Source organism: Mus caroli, unplaced genomic scaffold, assembly GCF_978045245.1.
Source record: "Mus caroli unplaced genomic scaffold, Mus_caroli_1 scaffold_3, whole genome shotgun sequence".
In the NCBI taxonomy this organism is placed as follows: Eukaryota; Metazoa; Chordata; class Mammalia; order Rodentia; family Muridae; genus Mus; species Mus caroli.
This window is the reverse complement of record NW_028227258.1, coordinates 18,319,545-18,335,643: the sequence shown is the minus strand read 5'-3', so window position 1 is coordinate 18,335,643 and position 16,099 is coordinate 18,319,545. Positions and strand designations below refer to the sequence as shown.

Here is a 16,099-nt window from a genome sequence, read left to right as displayed (position 1 = left end):
TTCACGGACCCATTCAGTCTCAAGGATGCACTGTACCCAGTAAAGTTCCACCAGCATTTAATTAGGTTTCCAGTAATCACTTCAAGTAAATGGGAGGGGAATGAAACCTGAGGTTATCATCTCGGGACACAAAATATTTGTATGTGGTTTTAATATCCGTAGCCCATTTGTTGCTGTTCTGTATTTTAGAAAGAGCCATTATAGTTAGAAGTAAATACACACTGTTGGTTTATCAGGCCGTTGGTGACTGTAAATTTCCTGCAACAACTTAAAGGAAGAGTTTTATTTCTAGTAGCTGGACCTCTACATAAAGAGGGCATGTTTTAGCAAGAAAGCAGGCAAAAGCACTAAGTGCTGGAAAGTGCTGAGAAAAAGAAGGTGGATCTTGGGAAAGGAAAATGTGTTTCCTTATTTGACAAAGCTTTCTAGATGTTAATGAGAAAAACTGAAGCAAGATTGGAAAACTGGGACCCAGGAAATATAAAGAAAAGCAGTGATTTTTTTTTTTTGATGTGAAGATTTTTGTATTAGTTAGACATTGAGGGTTATAACTCTGCCGTTTTCACAACTGGCCTGTGAAGTGTTGGACTATGCCATTTACTTGAAATTATCTTTTAAGCTGGCTATTTCATAAATATAAAAATTAATAATCTTCGAACTTTGATTTTATAAACATCCTGCAATAGAGTTTTCTGTTTGGGATCTTTTCCTGTCCTGGATATGTGATACATGCTTTCCTAGGCTTTAATATAATTCAGGTTTCAGAAGATCTAAGGGTTTATTATCCTGAGCTTTTGTCCCCACGGGCAAGAACACGCTCAGGACAACCGGAATCTTCTGTGGCAAAAGCTTTATTGCTCACTTCTTCAGGAGCCAGTGGAGAAGAGAGAGAAAAATGGCGGAGCCCCATCCCTTTTATGGAGGATTGTCCTCTGCCTCGGACGTGTTGCTCCCTGATTGGCTGCAGCCCATCGACCGGAGTTGTCATCACGGTGAAGGCAGAGCACATGGAGTGGAAAACTACCCATGCTACTTGCTTGTTTACTACTTAGAATACGGGTGTCAGCACCATCTTATAATGGCGAATGTGAGGGCGGCTCCTCACAGTTTATGACTCAGACTCCATAAGTTCTTGGTGGAAAATACCATCCATTCCTCCATGGGAAGGTACCTATATTTTTGGGTGCCTATAAATTTCTCTGATATCTCTGAAATGATTTGAATACATCGAGGCATTAGAAAATATTTGGGGTAAACCTTTTCAGATCTCCAGAAGTCATACCTTTTCCTGTCACCTGTAATAAAAGTATTTTTATAAATCATAACACTTTGTAGCTTATTAAGCTCTAAATACACACACACACACACACACACGAATATATAGATATTGCTTATCTCAATTATATAGTCCTCTCTCCATCACATGCTATAAATGGTTTTCTGAAAGAAATCAAAGTTATTAAGCACTATGTACAAGAATTCTCCAATTTAGGAAACACTTTTATTTACTCAGTAGGATTGTTAAAGCCCTAAAACTGGCTGGTCCCATCCCCAAAGGTTCCTATTGATTGAGTCTGGAGAGGATCTGAGAATACACTTTTACCAAAGGCCTTCAAATAATGCCAAGGAAGCCTTTCTAAGAGTCACACTTTGAGAACCATTAGAATCCAAGTGGCCAAACTGGACCCTTTCTAGTCTCTAGTTCCATTTCACACCACTGCTCTCTGTGGCCAGTATTCTGTGGCCTTTTTGAATCCCAAACTCATCACTCTTTATTAATCCACCCTATATGTTGAATAGTTCTCTCCATATAACATAAACAAAGTTATTCCTTCTTATGAGATCCTTCTTAGTAGACTGAGTTCCCTTGCCATTTACTCTTGTCTCCATACAGCTTCTTTGTAGACGTGAACATAATTATTCCCCATTAATAAGTTATATTATCCCACTGTTAATATAACCTTTTAACCATTAATATCATTGGATATGTAAAATTCATTAAAGTTGGATTAATAATCTATCTTATTCACTTTCCACAAGTGCCAAATATAGTATATTTAGCTAACCATTAATATCATTGGATATGTATAATTCATTAAAGTTGGATTAATAATCTATCTTATTCACTTTCCACAAGTGCCAAATATAGTATATTTAGCATAACTGGTATTTGATAAAGTATCAATGGATAATGTTTGGATTGGTGGACATAAAGTTAATAAACAAAAGTGATTCGTCCCATCATTCTTACTGTGTCCATACTTGGCTAAGAGAACATTCCCTTGCTCCATATGGGAGTTCTGCTCTTGCTGTCAGTGAGCACTCCATTCTGGAAATGTGTGCATTCACTCTCTATGTGCACTGGCCGTGACCCACATATATTACTCAGTTAATCTCTCCTGGTCAGTGCATAGAGACACATTGTAGAATGAATCTTTGAAATCGCCTTTAATACCTCAAATAAATTCCACTGAAATTGTAATCCTAGAGCTTTGGTTCAACTTTTGTTAGTCAAGATACAAAACTTGAAATTATTTCAACACTGTAGCTGAAGACCCTTCACTGGGATCTCAGTTAGATTACAATTGCAGAGAAACATGAGCTTCTAAATGATTAGACAGAAAGAAAAAAAAAAAAAAACCTTTTCAAACTCATACATTATTCGTTAATTGAAGCTACAATTTATTTCAATAAAATGATTTACTATTATATTTTAAACATATTTGTTAAAGTGGTTTTGAATTGTCACTGATTTTATAGGTTTAGGTTATTTTATTTTATTTTATTTTGTGTGTGAATTACTATGAAGACTCTTTTGGGAAAATCTATTTCCAGTATCTGAACATCTTAGTCACAACTTATGTAAATAAAATAGAATCTTTAGGAAACAGGAAAGCCAAGATGATACCTTTGCCTGGTAAGAAATCAATATAGAATTAAATAGGAGGAAATGCCATTTTGTGGGGTTATAGACCCATTCCACTTTCATCTTCAGATAAATATTGAAGACTTAAAATAGCAAATAAAGGAATCCATATGTGGAGTACAGTAACTGGAGCTCTTAGAAAGTGATAGGAGAGAGGCAACATCTAGATGGTGATCCACATTATCAATGGGATCCCTGGGGCAGAGGGAGGGATAGCCACATTATGTTTCATTAGTGCAGGCTTTCTCTTGACTTGAACCTTTGTTTCTCTTGTCAGGTCTAATTGTGAGAGAAGTGAGCATTGAGATTTCACGCCAGCAGGTGGAGGAACTGTTTGGGCCTGAAGATTACTGGTGCCAGTGTGTGGCCTGGAGCTCAGCAGGCACTACGAAGAGTCGGAAGGCATATGTGCGCATTGCGTGTGAGTCACTGCATGTGGACACTTTTGGGTACAAAACTGATGGGAATGTACAAAGGCCCAGAGATCTAACTCAAGATCTAGTCCCTAGTCAGAGTTCTAACTCAAAAACCAAACCCAGGGTTCTGCATTTGAACCATAGTTCCTCAGAAATCATGGTTGGTTGGTTTGTTTGTTTGTTTTTCAAAGTACCAAAGGAAATCCTATTAGAACATTTTAATGTATTTTAGATCTGGTAGCAATCAGGCTATGGAAGAATCAAGTGTTGTCTTTTGTTCTGTTTTTTGCTTGTTTGTTTTTTGTGTTTTTGTTTTGAATTGATTCTTCTAGTTTGTTAAAATAATGTTGAGTGGTGTTTCTGTGGGAATTAGAAGCCTCCTAGGCCAATACTCTACATATGCTAATCTTTATTAGTGCATTGGAACACAGTCCCAAAATGTTAATTTCTAAACCATGACAGCTCAGAAATAGGGGGAATGTACCTCTCAAACAATGATAATCAGTTTAAAAAAAGAACATTTCTGTGTTAGATAGTTGCAGAGATTTCCTTATGAAACTTCTTGGGTTCAATGATGTGCTAATCAGGAGGGATGGATCCCATCTTCACAGGGCCTTTCTCAACATAGAGCCCTTTCCTCTGGAGCAGTGTGAAGGCTGATTACACTGTAATATGTAGTGTCATATTACAATCCACGCTGACACTCTCTAACAGATGATGTGACCACTGAAATTTATGTCTTATTTGATGAACTCTTTGTATCATTGCTTTTTACTAAATCATATTGTGTGTCAGATGTCAATATCCCATTCATTTGTCAGAACATCTCTTCGGTACTGACTGATGTCACCTCTGATACATGCTCATCTCTGACTCCTCTTCCTCTTGAGCTAGATCTGCCATGCTTCCCAGAGACCTGGAGTCTTCCTGTCCTCAAGTCTGTGTTCTATGCACTCAGTACAGTCTACATATAACACAGGCCTCATCTCCTCTCAATTCTATTCCACTGGATAGTAGCAGAGACTTGACACATAAATCCAAAATTCCATATCAAAACACCAGGGAGTAGGTGGCCTCAAAATCAGAAATTTCCTTTGTTGTACTTTTGAAGGCTAGAAGTTCAATATGAAGTTGTCAGTGGGCTGCATTTCTCCTGAGGCCTCTCTGCATCTTGCAGACAGCTGCCTTCTTAACTGAGTCCTTGAAGGGCTCATGGGATCCTTCCTGGTGTCTCTTTGTGTGTCGGCATTTCTTTTTCTTACAAGACACAAGTCAGGTTGGATTGTTACCCATTCAGACAGCCTTATATTAAATTAATCACCTCTCTTAAAGGCCTCATTTTCCAAATGCCATCTCATTTTAAGCTACTGAAAGTTGTGATTCACCATCTGAATTGGGGAGGGAGATACAGCTTAGTATGTAACAGCTACCTGCCTATCTCCCCCACCAGAGTCTCCAGCTCTGCCCACTAAGGATCTCAAATGACACTAGATTTGAACTATTTCACTTTCCTTGCCCTTCAACTGTAATTCATACTTGCTTGTTTCAGCCTATTTACCTTTGTGGTTTTAAAAAGTTAATTTCCTCAGTAAATATCTAATTACGGTTTTTTTTTTTCCTTCTGTCCTTGGACAATTTTATACTCTGGGAGCGATCTGGTGAGACTAGATAAACTCTAGATAAAGCAAATAATGAGCAGGTAGGGACAGATGATGTGTGCTGTAGATAAACTAAATAGACGGGGAAGATGCTGTGCTTGAATGAAAGGTCAGGGGAGGTCATCTGTGAAGCTGAGCTCTGATTCCCTGCTAACCTTGAAAGCAAGAGGGGCAGGGAGAACTGCAGCAGACTAGTACAAACACATGAGAGTCCCAGATGACAAGAGAAAGGAAAGGCCTGGGAGTCAGGAGAAAATGGGATGGTGGAGAGTTAGGGCATTGGGAGTTTACTGTGATTTGGGATCCTGGCAGAAACCCCTCTTACATCCATTCCCCGAATCACTGGCTGCACACTAGTGAAAATCCAGACTCACTCCATTCACAGAATCACTGGCTCCACACTAGAGAGAAGCCCACTCACTTCCATTCATAGAACTCCCAACTCCACACTAGTGAGAAACCCACTTCATCTCCATTAACAGAATCCCTGACTCCACACTAGTGAGAAAACCACTTCCCCTCCATTTCACAGAACACCTGACTTCATGGTAGTAAGTGACAAGCAATACTGAAGGCAAAGAAAGATAGCAGGTAGATAGCTTCTCCTTGAGCTTTTGGCAGGCTGACATAGATGAAACAGAGAAGATGCTGAGACCAGGATTCTACATAAATTCAAAGGTAGGAATGAGAGCTCTTTTGAATGTTTAGATGTGGACGTGAAAGAGAGAGACAGAATTTTCACTCAAAACAGATGAATCTTTCAATGGCTCTTTATCCCTGCCCTGCCCCTATTTCTAGCTCAGTTTGCCTGTTGTTTGTCTACTTTCATTTGCTGTGGTGTTCGTGTTTCACCACAGTGTGATCCTTTTGGTGAAGAATTCTATTTTACATAACCTGGTATCTTCAGGGCTTAGAGCAATGCCTGGGATATACTATATGTTTCAGAGATATGTCTAAATGAAGCTCCTGATGAAGGGTTCTCTGTGAAGCTTGTATACATGCTGAAGATGAACATCCCTCTCTGAATACAGTTAGAAAGTTGTGTGGTGTCCTCAGTGTATTGCCCATTAAGTCAATGCAATGTGGGACACATTTAAAGGGTAACTATTGATGACTGCTCTTAGTAACAGTACACCAAGGTCATTACAGATGTTAGGTGGAGGACTAAATCAATACCACTGGGCATGGGGAGGAACTGAACTGTTGACAATACCACAGGAATGCCTGGACCTGGGATGGCTCTTGGGAAAAAGGCAACAGTGGGTTTCTGTTCAAAGGATACCTACTACTTCCACCAGCTTATAACCCAGGCTAAAACAGCGTCTCACCCAGGGCAGTCTCCAAAAGGGAGAGAGTATTTCACTGCCAGTATTTCCAACAGGTAGAATTGGGCTTGAGACCCTGATGGAATGGCCTCACACCCTCCACATAAGTTTAAAATTAATTCCAAAATTTTCCTTGAGCTACAATGGAACGAGAAGCATGATGTCAGTTAGTTTTTATGCTATACTTCAACATACCCATGAGTATCAAGCACAGTAAATATTTAAAGTGCAGCCTACACCCTACACCAAATTATTCTACAGATATGCTTAAAGGCCGCAGAGTTCCACACAATGTATTCTTACGTAATAAGCTTGGAAGAGCCATAGATTTTTTTTAAAAGAAAAGATTGTGTTTCCAATTTTATACAGAAAGGTGTAGACATGAATCTTTATTTTCTATTTTAAAATTAGATATGTATGTATAAAACCTGTCTAGTTTTTTTTTCTTTTGCTATGTTTTCTAAATTTCTTTCTCTAACTCCTAGCTTTTAAGGAGTTTGACATTTTCAAATAATCAGAGAACAACCTTTTCCCTAGCACCTTTTCCCTCTGGTGGTAATTCTCAGAAGAGGTGTGCCAAGAACTTCTTAATTGAACCCACACACATGCAGCCAAGGCATCCCACCACACTCAGAACTGTTTATTCACACAGATACAGATCATGATGAACCTCAGAGCAAGTACTTCACTTTTCCTCTGTAGAGGGTGCCCGCTACCAAGTCGACCACCCACACACAGCACAATGTTTGTGGATTTCTGAGTCTTCTGTACACCAAATGAGCTGTGTGCTTTGAATGGTGAGACTTGATGGACGGCCATCTCATAAATAGCAACTCCACCCTGATTATACTGATGCTCCTCCATCATCCTTTCGTTTAAGCTCCGTTTTCAGAAAGGTAGAGAATTAATAAACTAGTAATGTGTATGACCAATAACTCACACATCTAAGCTCTGTACAATAGAAAATTACTCAGTGATACAACCCGAGCAGAAGAAAACTTAGAGACTTAAACATTTAGCAAGATATTAGCTAAAAATGTACCTTCCCTGTTCAAACTCCTTAATTTTTACTAGTGTTATCAGCTTTCCCTGGGTGGACAGTCACTTTCCTACAAAGGCAAGTGTCTTGAGAGAGCACCCAAGGGCATGCCACAACAACCTTCTTAAGGAGAGAACGGTTAGGTTCCCAAGTGCTTCTAGTGTAAAGCCAGTTTGAAAATCCCAATGTGTAAGGCATGAAAGGGCAATCCAACAAATCTGTTGAACAATGCTGTCCAGGGAAGACTTGAGGTGGATATTTTCATTGTTATAGAAGCTACTGTACTGGTGGTGATGATGTTTGCTTTTTGTTGTCGTGTCTGAAGGGAACAATGTGAACAAAGTTAAAGCATTTGCCTCCAGATCAGGCTGTATTACATTCAAATCCCCATTCCATCACTGACACATGAGACATTGGTCAGGTTACTTAACCTCTCTGAGCCTTAATTTCATGAACCATGAAATGAAAATGATAGGGCTATTTTGAGATTAAAGGAGATAAATTTTCCAAGCATATGGCAAAGAGATGGGGCACAGTTCACCTGCTCACTGAGTGATAGCAGGTGTTCATGCTACCAGCTACCATGGTTTCAGTGTCTTTATACATTTGTTTTAAGACTTAAACACACTAAGCAAACTTTGAGAGTGAATTATCACTCCTTCTTTCACTCCTTTGTGTCTCTCTTGGCTGTCAATCCAGAAGGCTGAAACTATCTCCTGGTTCACACAATATGGGGCCATAATTTCCCCCAATGCTTGAGGATAGCCACATGGTAACTTCTCTCCTACAAATCCTGGGTAACAGTGGGTTGTCAGTGAATAGGGAATTTATCTTCTTGCAAGTGTCAAGACAGTTCCTTGGGATTTCTATTGAATTACATGTACAAACCTGTAAGTCACAGTAGTCTCCCAGACACTACTGACAACAGACAGGCATCAGACAGTTCTTGGAAAGAATTAAGGAGATCCAAGGTGACCCTCCAGCCCTCCTCCCACACTCACTTGCCCTTATCCATATGATTAGAATTGTCTTTTGAGGCACTGGCATTTTGCACCAACCTTGCCCACATTTGTGAGTCCATAGTATTTAGCACACTGTCTAGGATAGCTGTGTCTAATAGAAGTGTGATGCCTGCTACATCTGTCACCTAAACTCTAGTTTACGAAAGCCTTTCTAGTTTCTAGTGTGTGTTTTCAAAAGTAAACATAGGCAGATAAAATTAACTCTAATAGTGTATTGTATAGAGTTTCAACAGAGGATACAGGAAAACACATATCAATGAAATACTTAATAATTTTTAATAATAATAGTCTTTGGGATCAGTTCTGTGCATACTTAAAAGACTTCTCAATTAAGATCACACTCAAGGCATGTGCTCCAGAGGCCCAGAAGGCTAGTCAGACACATAGTTTGTAAAATGATCACAATAATATTAATGGAGGTTTGACTGAAGCACTGTATATGTATTGACTGTTTAATCATTTCAAGGACTCTGTGGTGATTGAGTTTATTATCCATACTTTATACGCAAATGAAATTAAAAGAGGAGACTGAAAATTTCAGTCTGAAATCCTTCAGCTGGAGTATGGAAAAGCTTGCCAATCCAGGAGTCAAGTCTATGCTTTAACCAACACACTGAGATCAAATGACGGGGAGATGATGATATTTTGTTTTCACTTCTTTAGGTTTAGGGTTAGGGTTAGGGTTAGGGTTAGGGTTAGGGTTAGGGTTAGGGCTAGGGCTAGGGATAGGGCTAGGTTTAGGTTTAGGTTTAGGTTTAGGTTTAGGTTTGGTGGAAGTTCTCAAGATTATCTTTTCCATCTGATAAATTCCTGCAGGCTACCTTCTATTCACAGTATAAAAGTACGAAGGGCCAATGCCTTCCTATATTTCACCTCTTTGTGTGGTGTATATAACTACACCCATTTCTTTGTTCTTGAGGTAATAGCCTCATCTACAGACAGACAGTATGTCTACTGAAATTGCCTCTTTAGGTGGGTCTGTCAGGACCCCCAGCTCTGTCATTCTCCTAAGCACATATTTTTATTCATAGCATTTTGATCCTTTATCACTTTCTTTTTCATGTTGATTATCTTCTCTAGGAGAATATAAGCCCCTAAAGTTCATCCACTTTTTGACATTGGTATCATAACCTCAGTGCCTAAAACTATTCATTGCATGTATGTGGCTGTGGTAAACATTTGAAGATTAAAAAATTCTTGAAATGAAATTGAAGACATGTGGTAAATTGATGGTACAATCCTAGTTTTTGTCTATTTAGTAAAAACAGATGATTTTCTAAGGAATTCAGGAGCATCTCCAGAAAAGGATTGCTTCTGTGCATCCCACAAATTTCCATATGCAAGACATAACCTCCCTTGATATTTTGCTGTTTCCTACATCATGTAGTAATATCTACTACACATTTTTTATTGTATTATATGCTCACAGCTCACAGTTTGCATCCTCATAACCCCCTTACAAACTCAGATGCATGTTTTAAAAAAATGTTGTTATATTGCTCAATGATGAATAAAATTATCTATAATAAAATATCCCTGGAATGTTGTAGGGATCAACACTGTCACAAAGGAATGAATATATTAGCAATTCTGTGTTCAGATATCTTTTGATCAAGGTACATCTAATCTCAGGAGTTAAAATGTTGGTTTACATGTGCATGGAAATCATATCTTAGGATCTTTCATGCCACTCCTCAATTTTGTGCTTTGTTGTAATACTTAGCATAAAAAAATCGTTAAACAATTTAACCAAATAATGTATTTCTTCAACTAGGCATTCTTAATGACATGGAACATACCATGAACATAATAGCTTACTACTGAATTTCTTGGTAGAACAGAGCAGATTTGTCAATATCCAAATAAATAGCTTATTCACTAATGTGCGTTTCTGAGGTTTGCGTCTAGTCCTTTAGGCAATCTTTAAACCCCTAGTGCCTATTGTAAATGACAGAGTCTATATTTTTATTTGAAAAAGATTAACTACATAGTTTAGACATTGGGATGGAGTTTTAACAAAGTACTTTCTGTTTTATTTAAATCTCAATAGTTGATGTAGCCATAAACAATTCACTATGGTTTATATGATAAGATTAAAAGCTAGAGCCCATTGGCTGAATGCATTTACCCAAATACATGTGCTTTTGTCTATGGGCAAAACCTCTCAAATTTCATGATGTCTCACAAGTTCATGGCCATTTATAAGTCATATCTAATATTGGAGGTAGACAAGTAGCTGATAGAACGCTATCTCATACAGCTACTTTCTGGGGAAAGCCATCCATCCCTATGTGGGGTGTGTTACCCACAAGACTGAAAATTGCCAAGGTATTATCAGCAGTTGCATTGTTTTTGTACTCGCAAAGAAAACCTTAAAGTTTTGGAATGTCAGGCTCCCCATCCATAAAGTTGGCATGTTTCTTATTATTCATCCCTAAGACATACCTTACAAAGTATTGAGATGGCATCTAATCATTTTTTTCTGAAATTAAAGATGCAGTATGAATATAAAAGTGTGCCTTGTGTGGCTATTGCTCTCTTCCTCTTCATCGTAATAGGTGTCATTTGGACGTTTAATTCTAAAATAGTTTTCTTTTCTAAAAGACCCTTTGGCAAGACTACAAGAATACAAATATATTTGTCCTATAAATGCCCTACAGTCAATAAATAAATAAATAAATAAATAAATAAATGAACATGATGGCAATCTTTACTTCAGGGACTGTGTTCACTTGAGATTCATCAGTTTAAATGATCTCAGTGCAATGAAGGAGAGCAGTTCTTGGTACCTTAAAGATACTGCCAGCATGCCCCCCTGCTTAAGGATGCTGGCTTGACTTCTGTCCTCAGGTATGAATTGAGAAGATGTAGAAGTATTCCTGGTCAGTTCTTATGAAGGTCCAAGAATTTTAGCTCTTAAATAAAGAAAAGAGGTTATAAAGAATTAAGGTTATAGGCCAGGCGTGGTGGCGCACGCCTTTAATCCCAGCACTCGGGAGGCAGAAGCGGGCAGATTTCTGAGTTCGAGGCCAACCTGGTCTACAAAGTGAGTTCCAGGACAGCCAGAGCTATACAGATGAACCCTGTCTCGAAAAACAAAAACCAAAAAAACCAAAAACAAAAACAAAAACAAAAAAAAAACAACAAAAAAAAGGAATTAAGGTTACAAAGAAAATAGTCAAAATCTATTAGCTTCCCTCTTTCCTCTTAAAGTACTGTTTTGAAAATCAACATTCTTAATATGTGCCTGTGTTATAGCCACTGCTATTACCCAGGAACCATCTGAGGCAGATCCTGTCATCCTTTACACTCTATCAATAATAAAATAGAGATGTGGAAACATGAGAAAAATTGCCTGACCATCTGTTTTGATAGATATGAAATGTACGGAAAGTTTCCTCACTGTAATCTCCATCACTCCATACAGCTACATGCACAGGAAGCAACTTTTGATTTTTCTATCTTACCCATATAGCATTTTTGAGCAGTTGGTTTGGTTGGAGGTTGGCTCTTCCTTGGAATTTACAATATTTTGAGAGGAAAGGCAAGTAAGAAAAAAAAAAACTTCTTTTTTTAACTATTATACTCCTTACATTTTAAATTATAAGCAATATGTTGTTTAATGTGGTATTTTACAATTAAAAAAAATCACAGATCTGGTTATCTGTTTTTGTGAGAGAAAGAATTTGAAAACTCCAGACACTGAGACATTAAAGCAGGAATATTTCACTGTTAATAAGTGGCCAAAGCTCTGAAGATTAATCTAACTCTCTCCAAATATGCCCAATTGCTTGGTTCTCAGCACCTATATCCTGTTAACTGCTAAATTTTATGATTTAAGAATAAATTCTACTCTACTGTGACAAGATAATTGGCCCCTTCCATCATCATTGGAGGACAGGTACATTTTTTTTTCCTTTTAAAAATGTATTAATGTCTAATGTGACCATGAAATTCTTTTATTTGATGAAGAAGCACTTTGAAAATACAGTGAAACAATTTATTTTTAATCAAAAGTCCATTCAGTGCCTCTGGCCATCACACTCGTAAAAGGAATTGAGAAATCATTTGAAAGTTAAAAACTATGAAGCACAATAGAGCCACTGTGTTTGTTTAATGTCGGAACAGACATCCATCAAAAGTGTTGAAGATGGCCTGCAACACATCACTGCAACACAAATGTCTCCAAAGTGCAGAGTTTACATAAATCTAGAGCCCTTTGGTCTAAACAAGCTTAGTTTGAAAGGCAGGAAGCTTAATCCTAATTGAAGTTTAGCCTCTTGGTAAAAGTTAAATGAGCTAATGGCATGCTGTTGACTCTGAACACTCCCCAGCTATAGTGAACAGAGAGAGCCAAACAAATGAGCATCTATGAGAAATGCCATCCAGGAAGGAATTTCTAACAAAGCTGAACTGTCCTAGGAACTTTATCATTATTGCCTTATTTAATCTTCACAGAAACTAGGCAGTAACTATTATGTTTATCATTGATTTTTGCATGAAGAAGGAAAAACATAGAAACCTATTCTGGTTCTGATCACAGTCAAACCTAGATTATATGGACCAAGGATTCATGCTAACAACCACTGTAGTGGACTTAAACGTGACCCTCGAGAGTCACTCCTCACCCCCAAAAAGGAATTGGACCCTCATCTAAAAGTTGTAAATGTTGGACACATCTTGGTAGATGTGATGATGGGCCTCAAGACTGGAGGTTATCCAGTAGGAAGAGTGAGTTGGAGGGAGTTTAGACAGAAAAGAAAATTTAGAATCCAAAGCAGAGACAAGAGACATGGAGCCATAAGTCAAGGAACACTGGCAGCCACCAACACCTGTTACAAAGCCATAACTAGTACTTCAAATTTTCTGGAAGAATTGCAACACTGCTGATACCTTCATGGTGACCCAATGAAACCCTTTCAAGTCTCAGCTGTTGAGAGCTGTATGATGGGCCTGTGCCAACAGGGAAGGGCTATACCCACCATGCACCTGCCATTCCAATTTCACATGTGGAGTGGTATGCTCTAAGTAAATGTAAGTTTGAATAAGTAAATTCACCTCTTGAAATCTCAGATATATAATACATAAGGTCATTAGACTAGACTATGAGAGTTGAAAGGTTTTCCTCATAAGAGAAATAGTCCCCCAGTCCTTCATCAAGGAACGCTGTGAGATTATGTTGGGGCATTTAATTCAACTCCATATTTTCTGAAGAGCTACTCTATAAAATACACCATGCATAAAAGTGTATTCAACCTCAGAACATTTTCATATTTTAAATAAGCATAGAGCTGGGTCTGGAGGTGCAAATCTATTATCCCAGTCACTTGGCAGGCTGAGGCAGAAGAATTGTCAAGTTGTAGGGTAGTTTGGGCTACAGAAGGCATTCAGAGACAGGTTAGACAGGTTCATGAGACCCTTTCTCAAACTATAAAGAAATTTAAAAGGGTCAGAGATGGTCATATTGGTAGACTATTGCTAACTTATATGTATGAAGTTCTAAGCTCAGTAGAAAAATATAGGTATCTAACATGTTGGTGATGTTGTATCTCTTTGTAAAATGGAATGACTGGTGTGCTTCTCCCTCCCCTCATGTCAGGAAGCTTTAAGCTGTGAACTGCAGGGTGGAGACAGCAGCATCACCTTCTGACTAAAATCTACTGCTTAGGTTTGGCCTGTGGGCACACTCGGTTGAAAGGCTACTGAGCACACATTCAGACTCCATAGAAAGGAATAGTTGATTAGTTATGGCCATTTGAACCGTGAAGAAAGGCAGTGGTACCAACTATCTGCCATTCCTACTCTCAGGAAGAAACAGATAATAATTGATCATGACAGCTTCCTGCTGTGCCTGACAGAGCTTCAGGCTTCTGGACTTAGCTCCGGGCTTCTGGACACAGCCATCAGAGCAATTAATGACTTTCATTTGGCAAAGAAATGTGGCGACATTTATATTGGATGTGGTCATCAAGAAGTACAGGAATGAGAACTTATCTTTTCAGTCATCTAAAACTCATTTTCTAACTCCAGTTTTAATAGTCTACATCTGTTTAAAATGTCACCATCTTTTTAATTTTGTGCATTTATTGCCTAACATTCTTACTGAGAGAAGGTAAGAGAGTATACATTAATAATTATGAAATAATTATAAAATGTTAGGCATCTAATCTTTATAAAAATCAGCCTACCTTCAAAAATACCTTGGCCAGTTTTCTTGGTTCTATACCTAAAGCTCATAAACAGGACACCTATGGGAAGAAGTCTTGGGTTTTCTTCAAGACAGGAGGGAGGGGCTGAGAAACATTAATATTCAGCAGTTTCAAAATTGAGTTTCTTAGAGCAGTGATCTCAAAGTAGCAGGCTCTAGGCCCCATAGGGCTTATCAATTATTGCATTTATCCCTCAATTCATTGTCCCACTAACACATTTCGATGACATTTTAAGTATTTGGTCATAGTAAGCAGATGCTATCACAAAATATTCACATTCCAAACTTTTATTGGCTATTAAATTTAGGGTTATGGCCCCAAGAGCCTGCATTCCTTTAGGTTGTATGGAGTAGAGCTGAGCAGCAAGAGAAAGGACATGTTTGTTTTGTTATTTTTTTTTCCCTACTCAAATCTGTTAAAATTTAGAGGGAAAAATGTGGGCCAGGTGAGTGGTGAACATCAAGGAAAATAACTGATGCCTAGTTTTCTGCTATTTGTGTTACTTACGTGGTCCTTACAGATATAGAAGTTTCAAGTCCTGTGTTAGATGTCAGTTATCAGACAGTAGAGAAGAAGGGCATACTGCTGATGCTGTGGAATTGCCAGCAAGAACTCGTTTTCAAACCAGCTGGTGAGAGCCACAATTCAACGCTATGTCTCCATCATTATCCATAGCTTCCCATGATGCCTGTATTTGGTCCTGCACTGCATATATCACGGCAGACCAACCATCTGACCATCAATCTGGGGGTCTCAGACTTTAGCAGTTTTCCCACAGCCTGTGGGTTTCTAAGAACCAGATTCCCAGGGTCTAACCTGAACAGAAGTTAAGTTTTATCAGTCATAGCTTGAAATCCTTGGATTTCACCTTGTAAAATTCCCATCAATCATTAGAGATTGTAACAGCCATTCTTCTTATCAATTTTATTTGAGTAATAGTGATAGTGCCAAATGTTGATATGCCATGATACATTTTTTAATAACATGGGGAAAGAAGAGGTGTGGGGTTAATGTTTGCATAAGCACTTGCTATATGATAATGAGACACTACAGTTTTTATAGATAGGTGCCCCTCCAGCTTCTGAAATCCTTTTCATAAGATTCACTTATTTTTCCTACTGAAGAAAATTAGAAGTGTTAGGTAGTCAAGTGGTAGAGTCAACACTTGAAGCCACATTTGTCTGCACCAAACTCTCCTCTTGGCCAGTATGTTATTCTCCCTCCCAATTGCTTCCAGACCCGTTCTAAATGACATCCAATGAGCTTATATTTGCATATAGCACAATATATATATATATATATATATATATATATATATATATATATATATATGCAAAACACTTATCATGATTCATGACACATTTTCATATTTTCCTTTTCTTCAATTTCACTTCTTTTGTGTTTGCTTTTAATCCTCTGACAAGAATTTGTTAACCTTCACAGGACCATGGCAGGGTTTTAGAGCGATTCAAATTGAAATTTCTATCTACCAGGACAGCTAAGT

At 38.2% G+C, this 16,099-nt stretch overlaps 1 protein-coding gene across 2 annotated transcripts in view; it reads left to right on the top strand.

Annotated features, from left to right (window-relative positions):
- Positions 1–16,099, top strand: part of Unc5c (unc-5 netrin receptor C) — a 351,370-nt gene that overhangs the window by 234,992 nt on the left and 100,279 nt on the right. For both annotated transcript variants that reach the window (XM_021157614.2, XM_021157613.3), the window contains exon 3: positions 3,204–3,347. In XM_021157614.2, the coding sequence (XP_021013273.1) occupies positions 3,204–3,347 (144 nt within the window). The remainder of the gene's footprint in view (positions 1–3,203; positions 3,348–16,099) is intronic.